Source organism: Rhododendron vialii, chromosome 2a (genome assembly GCF_030253575.1).
Source record: "Rhododendron vialii isolate Sample 1 chromosome 2a, ASM3025357v1".
NCBI lineage: Eukaryota > Viridiplantae > Streptophyta > Magnoliopsida > Ericales > Ericaceae > Rhododendron > Rhododendron vialii.
Window position 1 is genome coordinate 44,407,021 of NC_080558.1, and position 19,727 is coordinate 44,426,747.

Sequence of the window (19,727 nt, forward strand, 5' to 3'; positions counted from 1 at the left end):
TGTGAATCTTTCCTTAAATGCTATGAAGTCACACAATAAGTTACGAGTTTCTATGCAAAAACGTTATGAATTTGAAGCGACTCAATGAGTGCATACCGTGCTCGCCCAAATAGTATCGTGCATTGTAGTATTTCTCGTTTTAGATACTTTCTTTAACTAATGCATTGAACTGAAAACTCCAAATAGTCACTCATTAAGCCAGCCGGTTGGTGATAGTATCAAAACACTATTCAATGTTGGAATCTTGTTAAAATGTTAGTAAACTATAACAAACACTTATTGTAGGAAAAAGCAAACAGAAATTTATACATTCAGATTCCCCATAACATTAAGATAATCAAATTGTGTCAGTGATTCTTTACTGTAATCTCTTAGCAGAGCCAGCAAAGTACCCAAAATGCCCCTGGAAATGCATCTGAACAGTTGTCTCTTAAGGGTAATCTTGTCTTTTCGCAGTTGGGCATCCAAAGGAGTGTTCAAAGCACTGGCCTTGAAGGTAACGTCAAAAAGAAAAGTTAGAGAGAGACAGATGAGAGAGGGAGAAAGAGCAGCAGGACACATACCTTCCTACAAAAAACTACAGTATAGTAACCAACCAATATGATATGAGTGTGAATGGAAATGGCTTTTTTAGTGGACATGAACAGAGCCTTGGCAGCTCTCTGTCTATCAACCCTCATCATCTCTCTCCCAACAAGGCATGCTCTCTCTCTCTAGCCCTACCACTCTCTTTTTGTTATGTACTCTGTATTTGTTATCACTTTCCTTTACATTGGTATTTTAATGATCCAAACCCCTCTTTTTACGCATCTATACCTCTTTTTGTCTCAGCTGAGTACTGTTCTTTAACTGATTAATCCCAGTGTGAAATGGGTATTTTCAGATGAAGGAACTGGTTGTTCAGAATAAAAGATGAAGACTTTGAGCTCAAGAGATTGAAAGATATGATTAGTTCTGCACACAGTTTGCTGGGTATTTCTTTGAGTTCACTTCACTGAGATCTAGCTAGTGGGGTATGTCCATTTTCGCGAGCATTTGTAGCATTTCTTTTTTGGCTTAGAATGCAAGTGTGTACAAAGATTGTTTCTTGAATGATTATATCTATCTTTATTGCTCTAGTACCCATTTTTGTGAATTTGGTTTCATGGTATCAGCAATTACTTGTTGAAATTCTTCTGTTCTCAAGGTTTGGATTAATTAGTAGTAGGGTCCATGGATTTGCTTTTGGCTGAATATAAGGTCTTTTAACTACTGCTTCAAGTGAAGAAGATTAAGTTAAAGTTGGATTTTGAAGTTTTGTTAGGTTGCTTTACAACATTTTCCTCCGATTCGAGCAAATGGGTAGGGATTATGGTCAGTGCATTCAGTTCACAACAAGTACATGTGATTGAATTGTGTTCATTTAATTAGGGGCTATTCTGTTAGATCTTGTTTTGTGTAGCACTTGTGAGTTTAACTGGTCTCTTCGATAATGCGATTCACCAAGTTGCCTATAGTGTCAAATTAGACAACAAAATGGGCTTTTTAATGTATTTTTTTTGTAAACATATAGACTTATAGTCCTTTATCCTTGCAAATTTGGGCTAGTTTAACGTTTATAGATGGCTTTTGCATTTCCATATTGCAGGTTATGATTTTCTATTTTTTGCTTCCATCTTAATGGCTTTATTCTTAGAAGTAGAATCGTTTCAAGATCCCTCCAAGTCTTAAGTTGGAACAAAAAAAAACCCTTTCATTTTGGGGTTTTTTCGAGGGAGAAGCTCTGTGCTTTACCATGAATTTGGTCCAGGAACTGTATTTAGCAGATCATTTTCGTATCTAATTCGCAGTTTAATTCTGATTCTGTATTCAGTGTTTTTTTTTTTGGTAAGTAACCGTGTGCTAGCGTACACCAAATATTTGGTGTCCCACAGTTTTGTTGAAAGAAAACCATTATCTGTGTTCAGTGTTATTAAGAAGAATACTTAAAATGTTTTTTCTCTACCCTCTAGTTAATGATCTGTGTTTGCCCTTTTACTGTTTTCTCTAGGTTGTAGATTTGCATATGGGACAAGACATGGAGTTGGAATTTGAAAAATATTGTAAAGTTGGAGGGAGCCCGAAAACTGTTCTTCCACCTCCGCAGCATCCTTCGAAAGTAGAAAAAAGCAGCAGTAAAGGAAAACCCAATTGCACAAATGGTTTATTGACCTTAGAGGAGAACATCAAGGAGATCAACTTCCGCCGCTATCGTAGTTCGTCTTGTAAAAATACTCCATCTCGGACTTCTGGGGTCGAGAGGAAGGAAGTACTGAAGCGTGGTTCTGTGTATCAAAGCTCTAGAGAGGTAAGGATGATGAATAAGGGTGAAGATGTGGAATGTAGGACTAAAATCGAATTATCCGGAAGCCATGCCATCAATTTCCCCTCCAGTATTTTTGATTCTTTGTGTGCAATCAATGAGGATAATGTTGTCTCATCCGATGTGCTTTTGGAAACCGGTTGGGATTTAAATAGCAGAGAACAGATCTCTGCTGAAAATGTTGACAGGGAGAAAATAGAGGATCCAAAGTTCAGATGTGATCCAGTTGTTGGTCCTACTAATGATGGTAATGGGCTTGAGGAAAGACAAGGTTCTCTCACTTTCCACAAGTCATTATCTTCTAAATTGGCACCACCCCATCCACCTTCTCCATCGGAAGGTGATTCTTCAAAGTCTCGGTTCAGCCCTTTCAGAAAGATGTTTGATCCATTCACCAAATCCAAGTCTCAGAGGAGTCCTTTGGGTTCTACGGGTGGTTCTATTGGGCTTCCACCAGCTCGGCCTCCAAGCATCAAGAGAAGCCAGACATTACAGAAATCTCTATTGAATGATTTCTCAAACGTATCGCAGAGTGTTGAATTGAGTCCTCAGTCAGTTAAAAAAGATGTCTCTAATTCAGCTGTTTCATGTTCACCAGCTCACTTACATGGCTACCTCAAGTTGGAAAACAAACAAGGGGTGCCATTTTTCGAGTTCACTTCAAAGTTCCCAGAAGACATTTTTGTAACCCGGAGGTGGAAAGCAGAGAATGCTTTGAATTGGGTGTACACTTTTCACAATCTTCACAACAGAAGGAAGAGTAATGCTAGTGGATGGGGATTGAAAGATTTAAATAAAGAGTCTTCAATAATGGGACAGATGCAAGTGTCCTGCTATTTATGTACAGAGCTAAGAGATGCTGGGGATTTTGACAACTATATGGTGACAGAGTTTGTTTTGTATGATGTTGCTCGCGCAAGACAAAGTGATGCTGTGCAAGGAAACCTAAACCAGTCCCCTGATGTTGCTAAACCACCCAAGGTATCTAATCCAAGTTCATTTAGTGGAACTCGTGAATTAGAGGATGTTGCCGATGAATCAAAACTCAATCTGCAACAAAAACATGCTACCAAAAGTACCCATTTTGATTCGTCGACTCCACGCCCTTGGGTACCTACGGATTTGCATCCAGGTCTTGAAATAGCAGCTATTGTCATACAAGTCCCATTTGGAAAGAGGGAAAGTTTGAAATACAAGGGAGGGGATGCCATGAGCGATCAACTACATCGAAATTTACTTGATCTCTCTTCGCATAAGCGTAAAAAGGAAGGGATTCCTGATTGCTCTAGGCCCACAAAGGTAAATGTGGTCACCACTTCTGGAAACCATAGTTTGGGCAGTAATGATAGTTGTGGTCCTTCACCATTACTTGATCGATTCAGGTTAGGTGGAGGCTGTGAGTGTGGTGGTTGGGATATGGGTTGCCCACTTACTGTTTTTGGCAATCCCGGTATTCAGAATGCTGAAAATCAGGAGCCTTTGGAACTTTTCATTCAGGTATACTTCTCATCTGAGGCCTGATAACATGTTTTGCCACAGCTTTGTTAATAGATAGCTGATATAAGACACGGAATTTAATTCATTTTTATGCAAAAATGAAACAAAGGCCTGGTGCACATATATGGTGATTGGGTTGACAGTCTTCTTACCGTGCTCTTCTCAGTTAAGGTCACTAACAACTCAGACTGACCATTCTAACACTTGGTTATTATCTCTTATTTCTGGTGATTTGAATGACTTTTATAGGCAATATGTTTATCCTTTAGTTCCACTTGATTGTAATATGTTTATCCTTTTCTTTCTTGGTTCTCATAATTTGGAGCAACATGTTTTATTACTCCTCGGAAGATTACCTCCAGAAATGAAGTACCAGTCAATGCAAATAATCTTCTGCAATATTTGTATTTGCACATCTTAGACCAAAGTAGTTTGGAGAAAACCACCTTTATGAAGTAATTCTTAGCAGTCGTAGCCCTTTTGGTTGTGATGACTGGAAGTTGCCATAAGAGTCTAACCCTTCGTCTCCCCCACTTTCCAAGAGGAAGGAAAACTTAAAGAGACTGAGGAATTACAACTCTGGTGATATTACCTTTTTTTTTTTTTTTTTGCTATGCTACATGCAATTTTCTCAATGTGTGCAAGTATCCCAACACTCGACACTTGGATACATGTATGAGATGTATCCTGGGGTATGAGTAATGCGGCTGACACATGTAGCTCATATCCAACTAACAAATTGTCGCTAGGGATACGATTGACTACTAGTACTAGTACTAGCACTAGTTATGCACAGGTCTCCCATTTTGTGCATGAAATTGTTTATGCCAACTTTCAAACACCACGAACCCAAGAAAATACAGGGAAGAAAAGATATATGTATACCAAGTTGTGTTTGTGTCCAAAGAAATACGGTCTAGATGAACTTGACGCTTAGACACATACCCACACTCAACACATGTACCTGTATCCGTACAACATCGATATCAATTTGAAGTTTGTTTTAATAGCCCCAATTAGGCTCTCACGAACTGTTACTTCATCCTACATTATGCAGGGAGCAAAAGAATATACCCCGGCATTGACCATGAAAGTCATTGAGGAGGGACGGTATTCAGTTGACTTCCATGCAAAGTTATCCTCGTTACAAGCGTTCTCCATTTGCGTAGCTATGTTGCATTGTACAGAAGCCTCATCTGCCGTCAGGTGGGAGAGAGACAAACAATCCTTGCAATGCAATCCGCTTAGAGTGTTCATTGAGGAGGAAGTTAAAAACATAATTGAGGCAATTGCAAAGGAGGAAGAAAGAAAAGTCGTTAAGAAGATGGAAGAAATCCCACCATCGTTTAAACCCAACCCACCCTTTTCTCCAATTGCTCGGGTGTAAGTGCAAGGGCTTTTAGTTTGCTTAACGATGCAAAGGAGAGACAGTGATTAGTTTGTGAAGTTTGTACAATGCAGGGACCGTGATTCTTTAGGGAGCCGACACGATTTGTTCTTACTTTTACCTTTTTAGGAAAGTTTAATGTACACAAAATACTGTTCATATTTCATAAGGTTAGGCAATAGTCAAGGAAATGAAGTAATCCTTCAAGTTTTGAGATATTGTGGTTCTTTTCACTTGTTTTTTTTTTTTGTACTTTTTCATTGGTAAAGTGTTTAGTGGAAATAATAGAAATCATCCTGTTTATAAACTTGCCAGATCACTCTCTCTCGTAGGCAGTATGTATGCGGGAGCTTTGTGCACATGTACAAAAGTATTTTGCGGGTAATGGGCACCTGGGAATGCTACTGTAAAGCTCCCATTTTTATGTTTTTAGGGCAAAAAGATCACTTCCTAGCTCTCACCAGTTTTTGCATTCTTGTAGTAAATGGAAAACGGTCTGTCTCGTTCTTTTTTCTTTTGTGGATCATTTTGAAGATTGTCATAATCATCTTGAATGCAGAAAGATTGAACTTGTTTGTGACATGGACTAATGGTTTTCAAGAAGCTAACCCTTCTGGCATGTCACGGGTCCGATCTTCTCTGTCCCGAAAACCCCTTTGCTTTTGTGCCAAGGGGTTTTTTGGTCGTTAAATTGTGTATTTTTTTTGTTATGTTCTAAATTCAACAGCCGAAAAACCTCTCGGCACAGAAGATTTTGCCTCATAAGTTACATAAGTAACATTTTTTGAATTAAGAATAAAGTATGTTTGTGGATAATCTAAGGAATTTTTCACCAATTCGAAAAATTAGATCTTTCAAGTTTATAAAAAAAGCGTCGATAGAATCGAATAACAATTTCGAGTCCTTTGGGATTACTAATCAAGAAAGAGAACAAAAAGAAGGAGAATTCTGATACTGTGGTTTTCATCCAATCTTCCCTCCCAACAAGAAAGTTGCAGTAGCAGTAGCAGAAACATCTTCTTTCTTTCTTTTTGGGTAATTCAACGTTCAGGGTCATCTTGAGCTCACTTTGATCAATTTTAGGGGCTCCGAAGTTAACGACCGAACAAACCTACCAATGACCCCAAGGTTTGGTTTAAAATATTTGGCTTTGTTAGAATTCGAACATGCGACGTTATGGAAAAGCAAACACTTATGTTAGAAGTAAATTTTGAGAGGTAGCATTAGGAGGAGGAATATGCCATTGGTTTTCTCATTTCCAACCCAGAAATTAAGGTACTCCCACGAAACCCAACTCTAGTAGGAGTATTTAAAAACATTGTCATTTTGAATGTCAATGCCAATTGGAACCCACGAGAGCAGTAGACCTGATTACATGAAGAAGTACACGAGTCTTGATGTGTGGAGTATTTATTACTAAAAGTCTTCGTCCACCGCTCAACATTCACCGCTCCTCTTCACCACTTTCAATTTCACGGTTCAAAAATGTTTTGGACAATTCGGATTTTGAGAAACTTTTTCGTGAATTATTATTTTTAAATCCGAACTATAGATTGCCGAGACGAACGGGGAGATGTTTAGCGGTGAGGGTAGTCTTTTTATACCATGTGAACAGAGACAACAAGGAGAGAGAGAGAGAGAGAGAGATGATTAGAAAAAGAAAAAGCGCCGTTGCCGGGGATCGAACCCGGGTCACCCGCGTGACAGGCGGGAATACTTACCACTATACTACAACGACTTTGTTGAGGGAGAGGCCCAACGGTTTGATATTTAATACTGTAGATGTGAATTTGTTTTGGTTATCGCAACAGACGCATTAGAATCTTGATAAATCAATTACTACTATTTGTGATGTTCTCTTTCTTCACGGCTTTGACAGTTTTTGGTTGGTTTAAAATATGGAAAGCCGTATAGTGCTTTTGTTAAGGTCATAACTGGGGTGAAAATTGGTCGGTTCGGTTTTTGGGGTGTTCAGGATCAAACTATACAGTTCAGGGTAATGTAGTCGGGAACCGAACCAGACCGAAAAAAAACATTGGATCGAAATCGGTTTGGAGTGGTTCGGTTTTTTCAGTTACGATTGAAATGAGCGGTTGAGATTGAGATGGACAGCTAAGGTTTGTTATTTTTTGGGGGGGTTTAAGATGAATGGCTTTGATTGATCAATCCAAATCGGTATGGTTTTGAGGTTTATCAGTTCGGTTAAGTTCGGAGAAATTTCCAGGTAACCGAAACCGGTCCAAACCAAAGCCAAACCAAACCCACCCTTATCCCGACCGAAAACCAAACCAATCAGCCAGTTTTCTCGGTCCGTCGGTTTTTCTTTCACCCTGATCATAACCATTGCAAGTCACATTATGAAGCCAGACTTCAAGTGACCAGCTACGTCATTACAATCTGATTTTACTATATTGACGCTCTTTCGAGATTTTGACATTTTCTAACCTGTTGGCCCAAACCAATGACTTATTTTCTGTAAAAAGTTCAATAAAGTTTGCACACCCATGCATATCCAACAAATTATTTATTTGAATTTTCATACTGAAAAAATCGAATGTTAGTACAAAGCCGGAAAAGAGGCCAATTCCCTTCGCAAGACCTGCCAACCAAACAAAGAATTCCTACTACTGTTCTTCAGGTACAAAGTAAGAATAAACATGATTTCTACCAACGGGGAAAAAAGGGTGAGGCGCGCTTCGAGTGAGGTTAGACCACAGGCTTCAGCTCAAAAAAACCACGATTGTACACATTCTGCACGTATTTACATGCGTTAGCATGCAATGCCTTGACCATGTCGTCCATCTTTTTTGCTGTAGTTTCTTTTGCCCCCAGCGTTCCTCGACACATCCTCGACTTTCTCCAAGCACATAAAAGCTGTCAGCGATGAATCCTTTCTGTAAATTGCGTTTTTGGTGGCAAACGGAGCATAGATGTATAGTAATTCCAAGAAAACCGGCCTGGAGTTCCAATACCCGGGCTTGTTCGAGTAATCTGCGTCGATTTATAATACCCTGACTGAGTTGAATATATAGGTCTCATTGCGAACTCTCTGGATTCTGTGCATCTGCTCTCATCGAACTACGGATGAAACTATGGAGCCTCATCTTCCATGTTTTGTATATACTCGAACGTCCAAGCATGAATCTGTGGAATCTCCATAGAGAATAACCTCTTGCAAGATTCATATGATGCAAAGAAAATAGCTCCTTGAGACATGTACATGACCAATCTAGGAATCAAGCCCCTGAAAAGAGAGAATTACAAGACGTGTTACCAAATCAACAATTAGGAAAGATATCAAGAATATATTGTAAATAAAACAACCCAAAAATGGTTAAAGCGGGGGCTCTTTATGAGATTGGGTACTCAACTTATCAACTATCTCAGATCAGGTCAACAGTTAAAAATCGGCAGATCAGTTCAACAATTGATGAGATTGCCACTGTGCAAGAACTAGATGATGTGGATGTTAAGGAAAATATAGTCTCACATTGCTTGGGAGTGAAATGGGTGATCACTTAATAACATTTTGGACCTCTCCACTCATTGCCAATTGGTTTTGAGATAGAGAGAGTTTCCACAAACCCACCATTCAGTATTCATTAATGAACTTTGATAACATTTCAGAAAGCGATTTGCATGGGGTAGGCTTCTATCTACTTGATAATCACCGGCTTATTAGTAAAGCCTCATTCCTTTTGCAGTATACAAGGCATAGTGCTATTAAACTTTTCAAAAAGATTGTCAAGGTTCCTTGACCAATGGAGCAGTGGAAAGAAAGTGTGGAAAGTTTTACTGGTAATGGAAGTTTTAGGGGACCACAGGACGTTTTAGTTAAAAATTCTTTGTCAAATTTAAGTGAACAGATACCCTTGGACAAAACGAACTGTCAAAAAAGGAAGTGTGGCCAACTCAAATTGATTGGGGCCATACGATTTGGTTTGGTTTGGTTTGGATAGATAAATCTTATCCCCGCCCTATACATGCAGACATTCCTTGGAAAACTGAACAATGGAAGATAAACACAAATACATTATGCAAACTCTTTCCTTTTTTTTTCTTTTTTTTTATCGGCAATACATTATGCATACTCTTAGCAATAGACCACCACCACTTTGGGAATTATTACCTGTAAAGACCCTTAAAACCTTCATGTTTGCCTATATCTATGAGAGTATTAAACACACCATTATAATGGTGAATAGATCCAGGAATCTGCAAAACACACACATTGTCGGAATAAGTACATATTGCAAAGAGAAACAAAAGAAATGCACATTTTGCAATATGATTTATTACTAAAGTGTTTTTTTTAACTAAAGCTGCATGTACGAGCATTTGGCATATGAAATGACTCTACAAAGAGAGCTAAACGACGGGACTCCATAGCAAGATATAACAAACCTGCGTCTGTAATCTTGTCTTTACCACATCGAAAGGAGTTGTAAATAGAGCAGCAGTGGATCCGGCTAATCCTCCACAAACCAGCTGTAAGAACAGGAAACAATTAGCTTTGCTAACTCCATAAAAATGCAGTACTCCCTCCATCCCTTTTTAAGTGTCCTGCTTCATAATTCCAACTTATTAAAAATACATCATCATTACACCTTTCATATCAACTTTTACCTCCACTTTCTCTCCTTACCCTCTATGAAAACATCATCATTACATTTTTACTCACTAACTTTTCAAAATGAAATTTACTTTTAGGGGCAAAATGGAAAATTCACCAACTTTTACCCATTAACTTTATAAAATGGACACTTATTAAGGGACAGTCCAAAATGGAATACTGGACTCTAAAAAAGGGACGGAGGGAGTAGGATTTAGCCTCAGACAACCCCTGAACTGATTTGGTGTTGAATGTAATGATACTACTGCTCTTCAAAAGCAGCATCTATAATCAAAGGTTTAAAACAAACCACAAACATAACTAGTCAGCCGTTGCCTAAAAAGCCTAACAACTGTAAAAACACAAGCATCAATATATCAGAAAGATACTCAAATGTGGACAGACAAACCGTTTGTAATGTGTTAGGTTGAGCATTAGGGTCATGTGATGGTAACATCAATTGCTTCAAGCTTTCATATGTGTAGAACTGCATATGTTGGGAAGATTACTTTAATAAACATGACCTCAAAAACCACTAGTGTAGAAGTAGACAATTATAAATGAAAGACAGGAATGAACATCACCTTGATGATAGAGTGAGGAACATTCCTGCAGAGTACCGCACCCCATCCAGCATATAATGAAGGCAAACCACCCTTACTAATGATCCCAACCAAAGCATTCCTGCATAGATGCACAGAAATAACACAGAAGTCTCATGTGGCAAGTTGCAGCAGAACTTGAGTTGGTTCATCTTGTATAAAGTAATTACAACTTCAACTCGAATCGCAAGAGACACAAAACAGAGAGCAATACTTATTATCACATTGTTTGAGCAACAAGATTGCGTGTCCATGGCATAAACAGATAGAAAGAGTACACTATTCTTTCTTTCAATGAGGAACTCTGTCCAGAGCCTTATCTGATCCAGTCGTAGGATTGATAACAAATTACTGAGAAGAGCCATGAAGAGATGTACCAGGTTTCAAACAAATATTGCAGGTACACGATCTTTATCATCATTGTTGAGTCATTGTGACATACTCCATATCATACTTGCTCTGTACCAATTTGTTTGTCCAATTTCGACATACTTACTGCTCACAAAATCATCTATATCATACAATTTACAATTTTTCATATATTTTTAAAATTCTGTCTAATAGAACTAATTGAGATCTATCAAACAAGATCCATATTGCATATAAAAAGCATTATAAATTGGAAAATATAGACAATTTTTGAGAGGTCCGAATAGTGAAAGTAGACAAACAAATTGGGACGGGGGGAGTATACCACTAAGAGATGACTTATTTATTCTCATAGATTGAACTTAAAATTGGTCAAGCCCTGACTCAGTGAGCCACCTAGTTTATCAAAGTTTATACAAACCTGAGACCAAACACAATCCCTTTCCTAGAGTGGTCCTATTAAGCTTGTACTATTGGGATAGACATCGTCAAGATTAGAGGAATACCAGCAGTTTTGATAGTGCGAACCAACTTGCATCTGCTGCTTTATGCGCTCACTGGGAGTGAAAATAAAAGAAGTAGCAACACTGGCACAACCACCTCCAATGCAGTGGGCAACTGATTGATACTCCTGCACCACAGAAATGTTGACTTTCTTTTTTTTTTTTTTGGGTACATAGAAATGTGAGTCTTCTACTAACACGTTAGGTATAAATTTTCTCATGATAAGACCAAGAGGGAGACACTAATCTTACAGGCCTTAACTCTTGTATTTGAAACCTGCTTCACCAACTCTTACTCTTTCCCCACCCAAGTCAACCAAAAATGAAGTAAACAGAGAATGAGCGTGAGTATGCATGCGCTTGTGTGTGTGTGTGTGTGTGTGTGTGTGAGAGAGAGAGAGAGAGAGAGAGAGAGAGAGAGAGAGCACTCAAAAAGAAACATCTCGACAATAAGGAAATAAGTACAGTCCCAAAAGTTGCATAGAACAAAGCAAAAACATTTCACCTTGGGAAGAAAAGGAAGCAAAGAACCCTTTACGGATTCATAAGTGAAGGTGTAAACTGCAGAAATTGGGGCCGAAGAAGCAATATTGCTTGCAATTCCACGATAAAGTCCAGCTACACCTGCTAACAGGACAAACACAAAGTTAATCAAAAGAATAAAAATTGGTTTTCCACTTTAGTCCAAGACAGAAAAACACATGGACTTCTACCAAGCATAATCTTTTACAATTCTGGGAAACATCGTACCTCTATCAGAGATGATTGATCTGCCAATGTAGTTGATGGATTTCTGATCTGCGCGGCATGACTGAATTATAGTTTTAACCGTATCCATTGGATGCAGACAAAGACTGACAAATATACCAGCCAATGCTCCAGCAAAAGCATGCTGTTGCTTTGCAAGACCATAGTGGGGTTTATTATTTGATGGTGAGCAAACCTCTATTTTACCTTTGTCTGCCATTACAAACTCACTCAGCTGATCATTCTTGTTCACATGCATATCACCATTGTCTTTTTTGGGTTGGCTTTCTTCATACGCATTACTATCTGAATATTTGAGATGGTAATCTGCAGGAAGTCTAGAAATTGGGGTCCTTGAAGCACTACTGGTTGCTTCTTCCCTTTGGAGAGCCTCAATGTAGTAATCTGAGCAAAGAGATGTTGAAGATGCCTTGGCAACAGTTGTAGTGGTTTGACCTGATGACGAGTCCATATAGTTGGCTATTTGAGAATGGGAGTCAGCACTTCCAGTGCCATCATTTGTTGGAGGATAGGCGGGATTGCCTAAATTACAGCAACTTGTACGATTATCACCAGAAAGGCAGCACTCATCAATTTTCTTGCTCTCGATCAGGGTAGAGTTTACCTTCTGTTTTAGACCAGGGAGTGACATCCATCCGTATATGCTACTCATATCATGCAAAATTCCAACAGTAGGACTCTTTTCCTTCCGGATACTTGAACTACGCTGCATGAATCCCCATAAAAGAGAATGTTGATAATTTACTCTGTGAGGTTCAAAGAATGATATCTGCTCAGATACTTTCAAACGCTCTATGTTTGGTGGTACCACGGGTGAAGAATCGTTAGTAGTCATCAAATTAACAGGGAAATATTGGCTCTCAGCTGAGTTACATGTGCTGACATTACCTTTGCCGTAGGTACAACACAGTACATTCTCTTGGGGAAAGTCACCCTTATCGTGCCTCAAATTTGTTTTTGGTTGGAGAAAAGAAAGAGGCCGACTGGCACAGTGCCATATATGCCCAACTGCCGAGATTAGCTCAGCTGTGCTGAGCATCTCAAAAGACTGTGGTTCAGATTTTCCACCATTTTGCTTACCTTTACCACTGGAAGTGGGAATACCATCTTCATCACCAAAATCAGCAAGTTCAAAGGAGGCCCCCTCTAGTGGACTATATTTGTATTTGATTGAAGGGTTTTTACTCCTTGAAGGTTTACTACTTCTGGCCATTGTACTCAAATATTATAAGTATTTTCTGGAGAAGAAGATTGCTGATGGAAGAAGGGTAACTGCAAAATGAATCAGCAGACAAAATGATGCATGATATGAGACCCTGTAGTTAAAAACTCAATAGTTCATAACTTGAAACTGAAAGTTAAACAGATTAAGCTGCTTGTACATGGGGTAATGCAAATTATACAATCAACCAAAATAGGATGGGAAAGGTTGGCGCTCGGCTACAGGAAAAGAGATTTTTCTTGCTCCTTTCCAAGCCACATAAGGTAACATCTCAAAATCAGTTTCAATCTAGATCAAGTGGAGAGTGGATCGGTGTTACGGTAGAATGACAATATTGAATTAAAAAATCCAACTTTATATGAGAGTACTGCATAGTCATGATGTGAAATTGCAGCAAACTATTGCAGAATCATTGAAAACATCACATATACAACAAAGATTACTACCAGCCAACACACATATACCACAGGCAACACTAAGTACTTTCTCTAAAGAGTTCTACAATTTACTTATTGTGTGCAACCAACCTACGTTCCCTTGCGCTTGTGGTTAGCTTTCGCAATAAGATGGCACCAATGGAGTAAAAGGCATGTGACATGAATACTTTTCCAAAGAAGGCAATTTGTATTGTATCATTATTTAATGCCAAGAGTTCTCTAATTCGCCTCAATCCAGATTTATTGCTACAAATATATGGCAAATTTGCAATCTCAAAAACGTCTCGAATATGTGTAAGATACTACCAGAGGATCAAGAGATTCAAGACTCAGTTGATCTTTTGTCCAATAAGAGAACTAACTTCTGAGGGTATAATTGATATGCAGTTGGGTTCCCTATCCTTGTCCATGCAAACATTGGTTTACAGGTATTCTTCCCTTTTTTCTTTGGTTATGCGGAAAGAAACAGGTATTTCTGAATCACCTTATTTACTTATGCACGAAAATGGGAACATCCATTTTTTGTTTGCTAAAGAAATTAGACAAAAAAAGAAACAAAGGACAAAAGGTTAAAGCTCTTTGTTTTCACGACGCCATAAAAAGAATAACCCCACTATTGAGAGTCGAGATGCAATCTCTCTTTCTTTCTATAATTTCGCAGCAATGAAAACCAAGCACGAAACAATAGAAACGAGCGGCATAAATCCACGCACCAGTCATAATAAGTTGTCTCTCATTCTATCCAGATTCAACCTTTTCTTGTCTACTGGACTGGGATATAGCAAGTTGATAAACAAAATAAGATCCTTTGATATCAACTGAAAATCCTACACTTAGCGTCACCATAACTCACACCATGCATATTGAAAACAACATAAACCATCTAAAACTCCAAAGGCGGTGTGATTCCAAACACCTTCAGGTGGTGTTTGGCCACCCACTTTTCACATTCTACGTTTTTCATTTCTGCATTTGAGTGTTTGGGAGCAAATTATTCGAATGTTCTTTGTCAAAATGCATTTTGAATATTTTTGATAAATGAACAAGAGATTGAAGAATTCAAAAATCATCTTCGGAGGAGTTTCTTGGATTCTCAATACAAATTTACACATCACTCTTCTACAAGATATCTGCTCTGCACGTTATTATCCTAACACCTTTAAAGATTCTGATTATAATCCAAAAACTCTATAACGTACAATACAAATTCAAAATCTAAACAATACTTGGCTCCCAAACACCCCCTTAGTCGCCAACATTATCTCTGTATAATAATGCGCTTCAAATTCAGACTTCCTCGAATTGGATATATACCACAATACGAAGTGTCTATGTTAAATGCAAAATCGATAAAGCCGAGCTTTGAAGTGCTCGGCTCGTTCAAAACTATCCTCGTAACTCTGTTCGATTACCGAAACGAGACGTTATTGCAGAGCATCTACAATCGAGCCGAGCCTCGAGCTGCTCGCGAGCGACCCAGTTCGGTAGCTGCCCTAAGGACGATTACATATCTAGGACTACGACATACTACTTCAAAGGAAAAAATCAGACATAAAGTATACGGAGGTTTGAATTAGAACAGTTTAGACCTTGATAGAGTCAACCGTCGTCATTCCGAGAGTAGCTTCTCTAGGATTTGCTGATTCATTTTCTCGAGAAAATCTGAGCGAAAATTTTCCGGGAAATTGGGGTTTAAGAGGGTGGGGTTTTTTTGATAAGTCGAGGGTGGGGTTTGTATATAGGAGAAGTGGTGAAAGCATAAATAAAGCAATTCAAAATTTCTGGGCACAATGCAGATTCTGCGTAGGACGAAATTTTTTTTTTGGCTGCCGAGCGGTGATCATAATCGTCCAAAATCCAAACATGTTTTGTACGATCCAAATTTATTTCCTTTCTTTCCTCTCGCCGGCCACTTTCTCTCCTCTTTTTCTCTCTCTAAAATCCGGATCATTCAAATTACGTTTGGACGTACCACGTGTGTGATAATTGCCGCCATGTTCGGTTTGAGACTTGAGGAAGTTTTTTAGATACTGAGTGGAGAAAAATAGATAGAAAAATAAAAGTAATAATTAGAGAAAAAATTTATTGAGACCGTGCACAAAAGAAAAATGTTAAGTCTAAAGTCTCAAAATGAACATGTGTTGGTATAACTTTTGGAACTGGATCCTCTCTCGTCCATTCACGATCTAGTTTTGGCCCTTTTCAGAATCCCTCGGGGATCCAAATTATTCAATTTTTAGAACTCGTTGAGAATATGATCGCATTAAAAATTAAGTTGATTGAATGCCGGTTGACATGGTTTCGAAAAGTATTTATCTTGGAAAAAAAAGTATCTTTTAATAAATATACTTCAAAATCCTATTAATCAGTATCTAATCAAAGTGATTTTTGGCGTGATTAATATTCGAAACGAGATCTAAAATGTGAACGGTTTTAATTATCCAAATGAGCTCCACATGGGCCCAAAAACTGGATAATTAGACGGTACAGTTCATTTTCATGAACCAAAGATGAGCTGATTCCAATTTTTTGTAACAAGTCAATCATGTGGATGAAAATAGATCCGATTGACCCAAAAAAAGAAGTACAAACGGATCTGATTGTTGTTCTAAACTCTACTTTTGTTTAGCATAATCTGACTGCATTCTTATGAACTTAATTTAAACTTAATTTAAATTTGAAAATTTTGTTCTTATTTTAATTTTTTTCGTATTTGTTAATTTTGAGTCAAATTTTTATGAGTTATTGATTTGTCTCGACGAAAGTTGACAAGAGGAATCAGAAAAGTAAATTTTACGGATCAATAACCCACAAAAATTTGGCGCAAAACTAACGAATGAAAAAAAAAATTAAATAAGAACAAATTTCTCAGATTTAAGTTATGTTCATAAGAACACAGATTATTTTCCTTACTCATGGTTGACTTTCTAAAGCCTCATTCTGTTAAGGTTCTATTTTTTAAGTACTTTATTTCTTGTTTTATAAGACGTGTTATTATCTCACATCACATTTAATTGAAAAAATAAATTGCTTTACGCACCCTAAGAATTATCTGTGTTTAAGGACATGTTTGGCTGATTTTAAGGGAAAATGAGAGGATATATGTGTTTTGTGCGTGTGGGTGGGTGGGTTTGTTCTATTGTCAACAAAATTATAGAACTCACCAGCGTCCTCAAACCGCTAAGGTTCTTAGTATTTTTTAAGTACTCTTTATTTTCTTTTTTATGAGGCAAATCATTCTCTCACAATACATCATCTTTAATTAAAAAAATAAGTACTTAATTTTAGTTAGTGAAACACACTCTAAAGCCCCTGCGATTATTTCTCTTTGTGCGAGGATTTGTACAATGTTAGAAAACAATAATTAACGAATTGAAGTAAATGCAACCCACAACTGAAGTGGAGTGCAGTTGGTGCCTCCCTTATACTCTCATGCCCATAGGCAGGGTTCGATTCCTTTAAGCACCAATCCCCCTTCCCAAGTTCCCTAAGGTGAAGTAGATTAGGATTAATGAATGAAAAAAAAAAAATGCCAAATGCCATCCATGTTCAGGGGAAAAAAATATAAATGCAGAAAATAAGAAAAATTAATTCAGAGGGTTGTCTGAGCCCGGGTTCGAACCGGGGACCTTTAGTGTGTGAGACTAACGTGATAACCAACTACACCACCCAGACTCCTTTGGCAAGAATTTTGTAAGATACTATTTTAATGGTTTCAAATCGCACAGAGGATCTCACCCAATCTCCACCAGGGCTATATAAATGAACTAAGTCGTTATGAATGGCTCATTTTGGGCTCGTTCGAGTTCGGTTCGTTTCATTAAATTTTTATTGGACTTGAGCTCACAAATAAATTACTCCCTCTATCCTAAATTGCTCGTTCCTTTTGGGGAATCCAACTTATTAATTACAGTATAATAACTTTGTACTTGACTTTTCTATATGGGGAATGCTAGGTACAAAGAAAATTTACCCCGAAAGCACCCTGAAAACAGCAATCAATGGTTGAGAATCATTTTGATGATTATGTCACACACATCAAAGTGAATCTCAATCACTAGTTGATCTTTTCGGGGTAGTTTCGGGGTAAATTTTCTTTGTCTTTAACATTTCTCTTTCTATATTGCACATACTTTACGGTACAATTGGTTTTAGGAAATCGTAGAGAAAGAGAAAGAGCAAAACAAGAATCGTTTAAAAATCTATTGATCATTTGTGAAAAGTGGACATTTATTTTGGACATCCTAAAATAGAAAGAATGGTCAACAATTTGGGACAAAGAGAGTAATAAATAAGTGTGAACATTAGCATGCTCGGTTTGATTCGAGCTTGAGCTCAAGGAAAAATTATAAACAAACCAAAACATTAGCGTGCTCGGCTTCATAAGACTCGTTTTCTTATAACGGAAGAAGAGTGACTAAGGTCATCCACAGTGGTATAATTAAAAGTCAATTATTGTTAAAGTTAACAATATTAGTGTAAAAAATGGCTCACAATGGTATAATCAAACTTAACAACATCCTTAGAAATAATCAAATTTTGAGCTTTGGATAACCAAAACTAGTAACCTTTTTCAATAATCAAAATTTGTGAATCCCACACCACATAAGTTAACTAGTTCCAAAATTATATACATGCATATTTCAATTAGTCTTTTCTTCTTCTTCTCTTCTTCACCTGTTTTATATCTTCTTCACTTCAACCACAAACGTTTCTATTTTTTTTCCTCCAAAAGTGAAATTCATATTTCTCGATCATCTACAATTTAACCCATCGTTGTTGGATTAAGGTATTTCACTCTTCTTTTCCGTTTCTATTTTAGGCTGCATTCTTATGAACTTAACTTAAATATGAAAATTGTCTTTATTTGATTTTTTTTCGCATTTGTTAGTTTTGCATCAAATTTTTATGAGTTATTGATTCGTCTTGACAAAAGGAATCGGAAAAGTTTTTTTTTTTTTTTTTACTTTTACCCAATTATTTTGAAAAATAATCACTTTTTAGCAACAAAAAAAATGATTTTTTCGACTAAAAAGTAGTTATTCTTTTTTGGTTCCTTCACCTATGGTTGAGTAAATGAAGAACTTTGCAAAAAAAAAAAAGGAAGAATCTTGCATTCTTTTCCAAATTCAAGAACACATCTGATTTTTTTAAAAGATTAAAAAAGTGGTGGATTGTGATATAGGCTACATGAATAGGAAGAAAAAAAAAAGTTTTGGTGTTATTTTGATAGATAATACTAGGAAGAACTCCACATGTTTGATATATTTTTGCCAAAAAAAAAAATGTAATGGAGGAAAGTGATAACGGAAAACAGAGGGGAAGAGAGAGATTGTGTGAAATTGTAGTGGACCATTTATTTTGGTTATGGATTAGAAGTGACCATTGTGAACCTCAACATTGTTAAGCTTAGCAACCTCTTAAGTGAATAATCAAAAGCTGATGTGTCAACTTTTGGTTATCCATTTTTTATTATACCACTGTGGATGGCCTAAGAGCATGCACAATGTAATAATCAAAACAAAAAAGTTGCTAAAATTAGCAATACGTGCTTCAAAAAGTGCTCACATTGTAAGAGCATCCACAGTGGAATAACTAAAATCATAAAACTGCTAAAGTTAGCAATGTTCCATCAAAAAAGTGCTCACAGTGGCATAACCAAATTTAACAACTCTTAGCAACTCATCAAATTTTAGTTAAACTATTTTTCAAAAACTGTTATTTAAAAAAAAAAATGTCTTTTTTTCAAAAAACTATATTTTTCAAAACTTTTTCGGAAAAGTGTTTTTTCAAAAAATTATTTTTTATTTCTAATAACCCGTTTTTATTAGTTTGAAAACTATTTCAAAAAAATTATTTTTTATGGTGACAATTTTTAGATTTTTACAGGTTGAAAATGTGATGTGACAAGTTTTGATTATCCACTGTGGACATCTATATTGTTTTTTTTTTGCTCCACAAACCAAGCATTTTATTAACCTCGAAAGGG

The 19,727-nt window shown here is 37.2% G+C and overlaps 2 protein-coding genes and 2 non-coding genes across 6 annotated transcripts; 1 reads left to right on the forward strand and 3 right to left on the reverse strand.

Moving 5' to 3' along the window:
• Positions 1-493: 493 nt before the first annotated feature.
• On the forward strand, positions 494-5,532 carry LOC131315645 (uncharacterized). Of its 2 annotated transcripts, XM_058344823.1 has the most exons (4): positions 494-698; positions 884-1,013; positions 2,030-3,838; positions 4,896-5,532. In XM_058344823.1, the coding sequence occupies exons 3-4, from the start codon at positions 2,045-2,047 to the stop codon at positions 5,223-5,225; spliced, it is 2,124 nt and encodes a 707-aa protein (XP_058200806.1). In that variant the 5' UTR covers positions 494-698; positions 884-1,013; positions 2,030-2,044; the 3' UTR covers positions 5,226-5,532. The 2 variants fall into 2 exon arrangements, with proteins under 2 accessions (XP_058200806.1, XP_058200807.1); XM_058344824.1 differs by having other exon boundaries at positions 494-1,013.
• A 1,359-nt stretch (positions 5,533-6,891) lies between these two features.
• Positions 6,892-6,963, reverse strand: TRNAD-GUC (transfer RNA aspartic acid (anticodon GUC)). The gene has a single exon. It is a non-coding gene; the product is annotated as a tRNA-Asp (tRNA).
• Positions 6,964-8,051: 1,088 nt separating this feature from the next.
• LOC131315646 (uncharacterized) lies at positions 8,052-15,448 on the reverse strand. 2 transcript variants are annotated; one of them, XM_058344825.1, is made up of 9 exons: positions 15,328-15,448; positions 12,062-13,351; positions 11,817-11,935; positions 11,315-11,439; positions 10,422-10,521; positions 10,247-10,324; positions 9,630-9,713; positions 9,355-9,440; positions 8,052-8,469 (listed from the first exon to the last, which is right to left on the reverse strand). In XM_058344825.1, exons 2-9 carry the CDS (start codon positions 13,290-13,292, stop codon positions 8,316-8,318), a joined length of 1,977 nt encoding a protein of 658 aa, XP_058200808.1. In that variant the 5' UTR covers positions 13,293-13,351; positions 15,328-15,448; the 3' UTR covers positions 8,052-8,315. The 2 variants fall into 2 exon arrangements, with proteins under 2 accessions (XP_058200808.1, XP_058200809.1); XM_058344826.1 differs by lacking the exon at positions 10,247-10,324 and having other exon boundaries at positions 15,328-15,447.
• Positions 15,449-17,339: 1,891 nt separating this feature from the next.
• Positions 17,340-17,413, reverse strand: TRNAV-CAC (transfer RNA valine (anticodon CAC)). The gene has a single exon. It is a non-coding gene; the product is annotated as a tRNA-Val (tRNA).
• Positions 17,414-19,727: the final 2,314 nt, after the last annotated feature.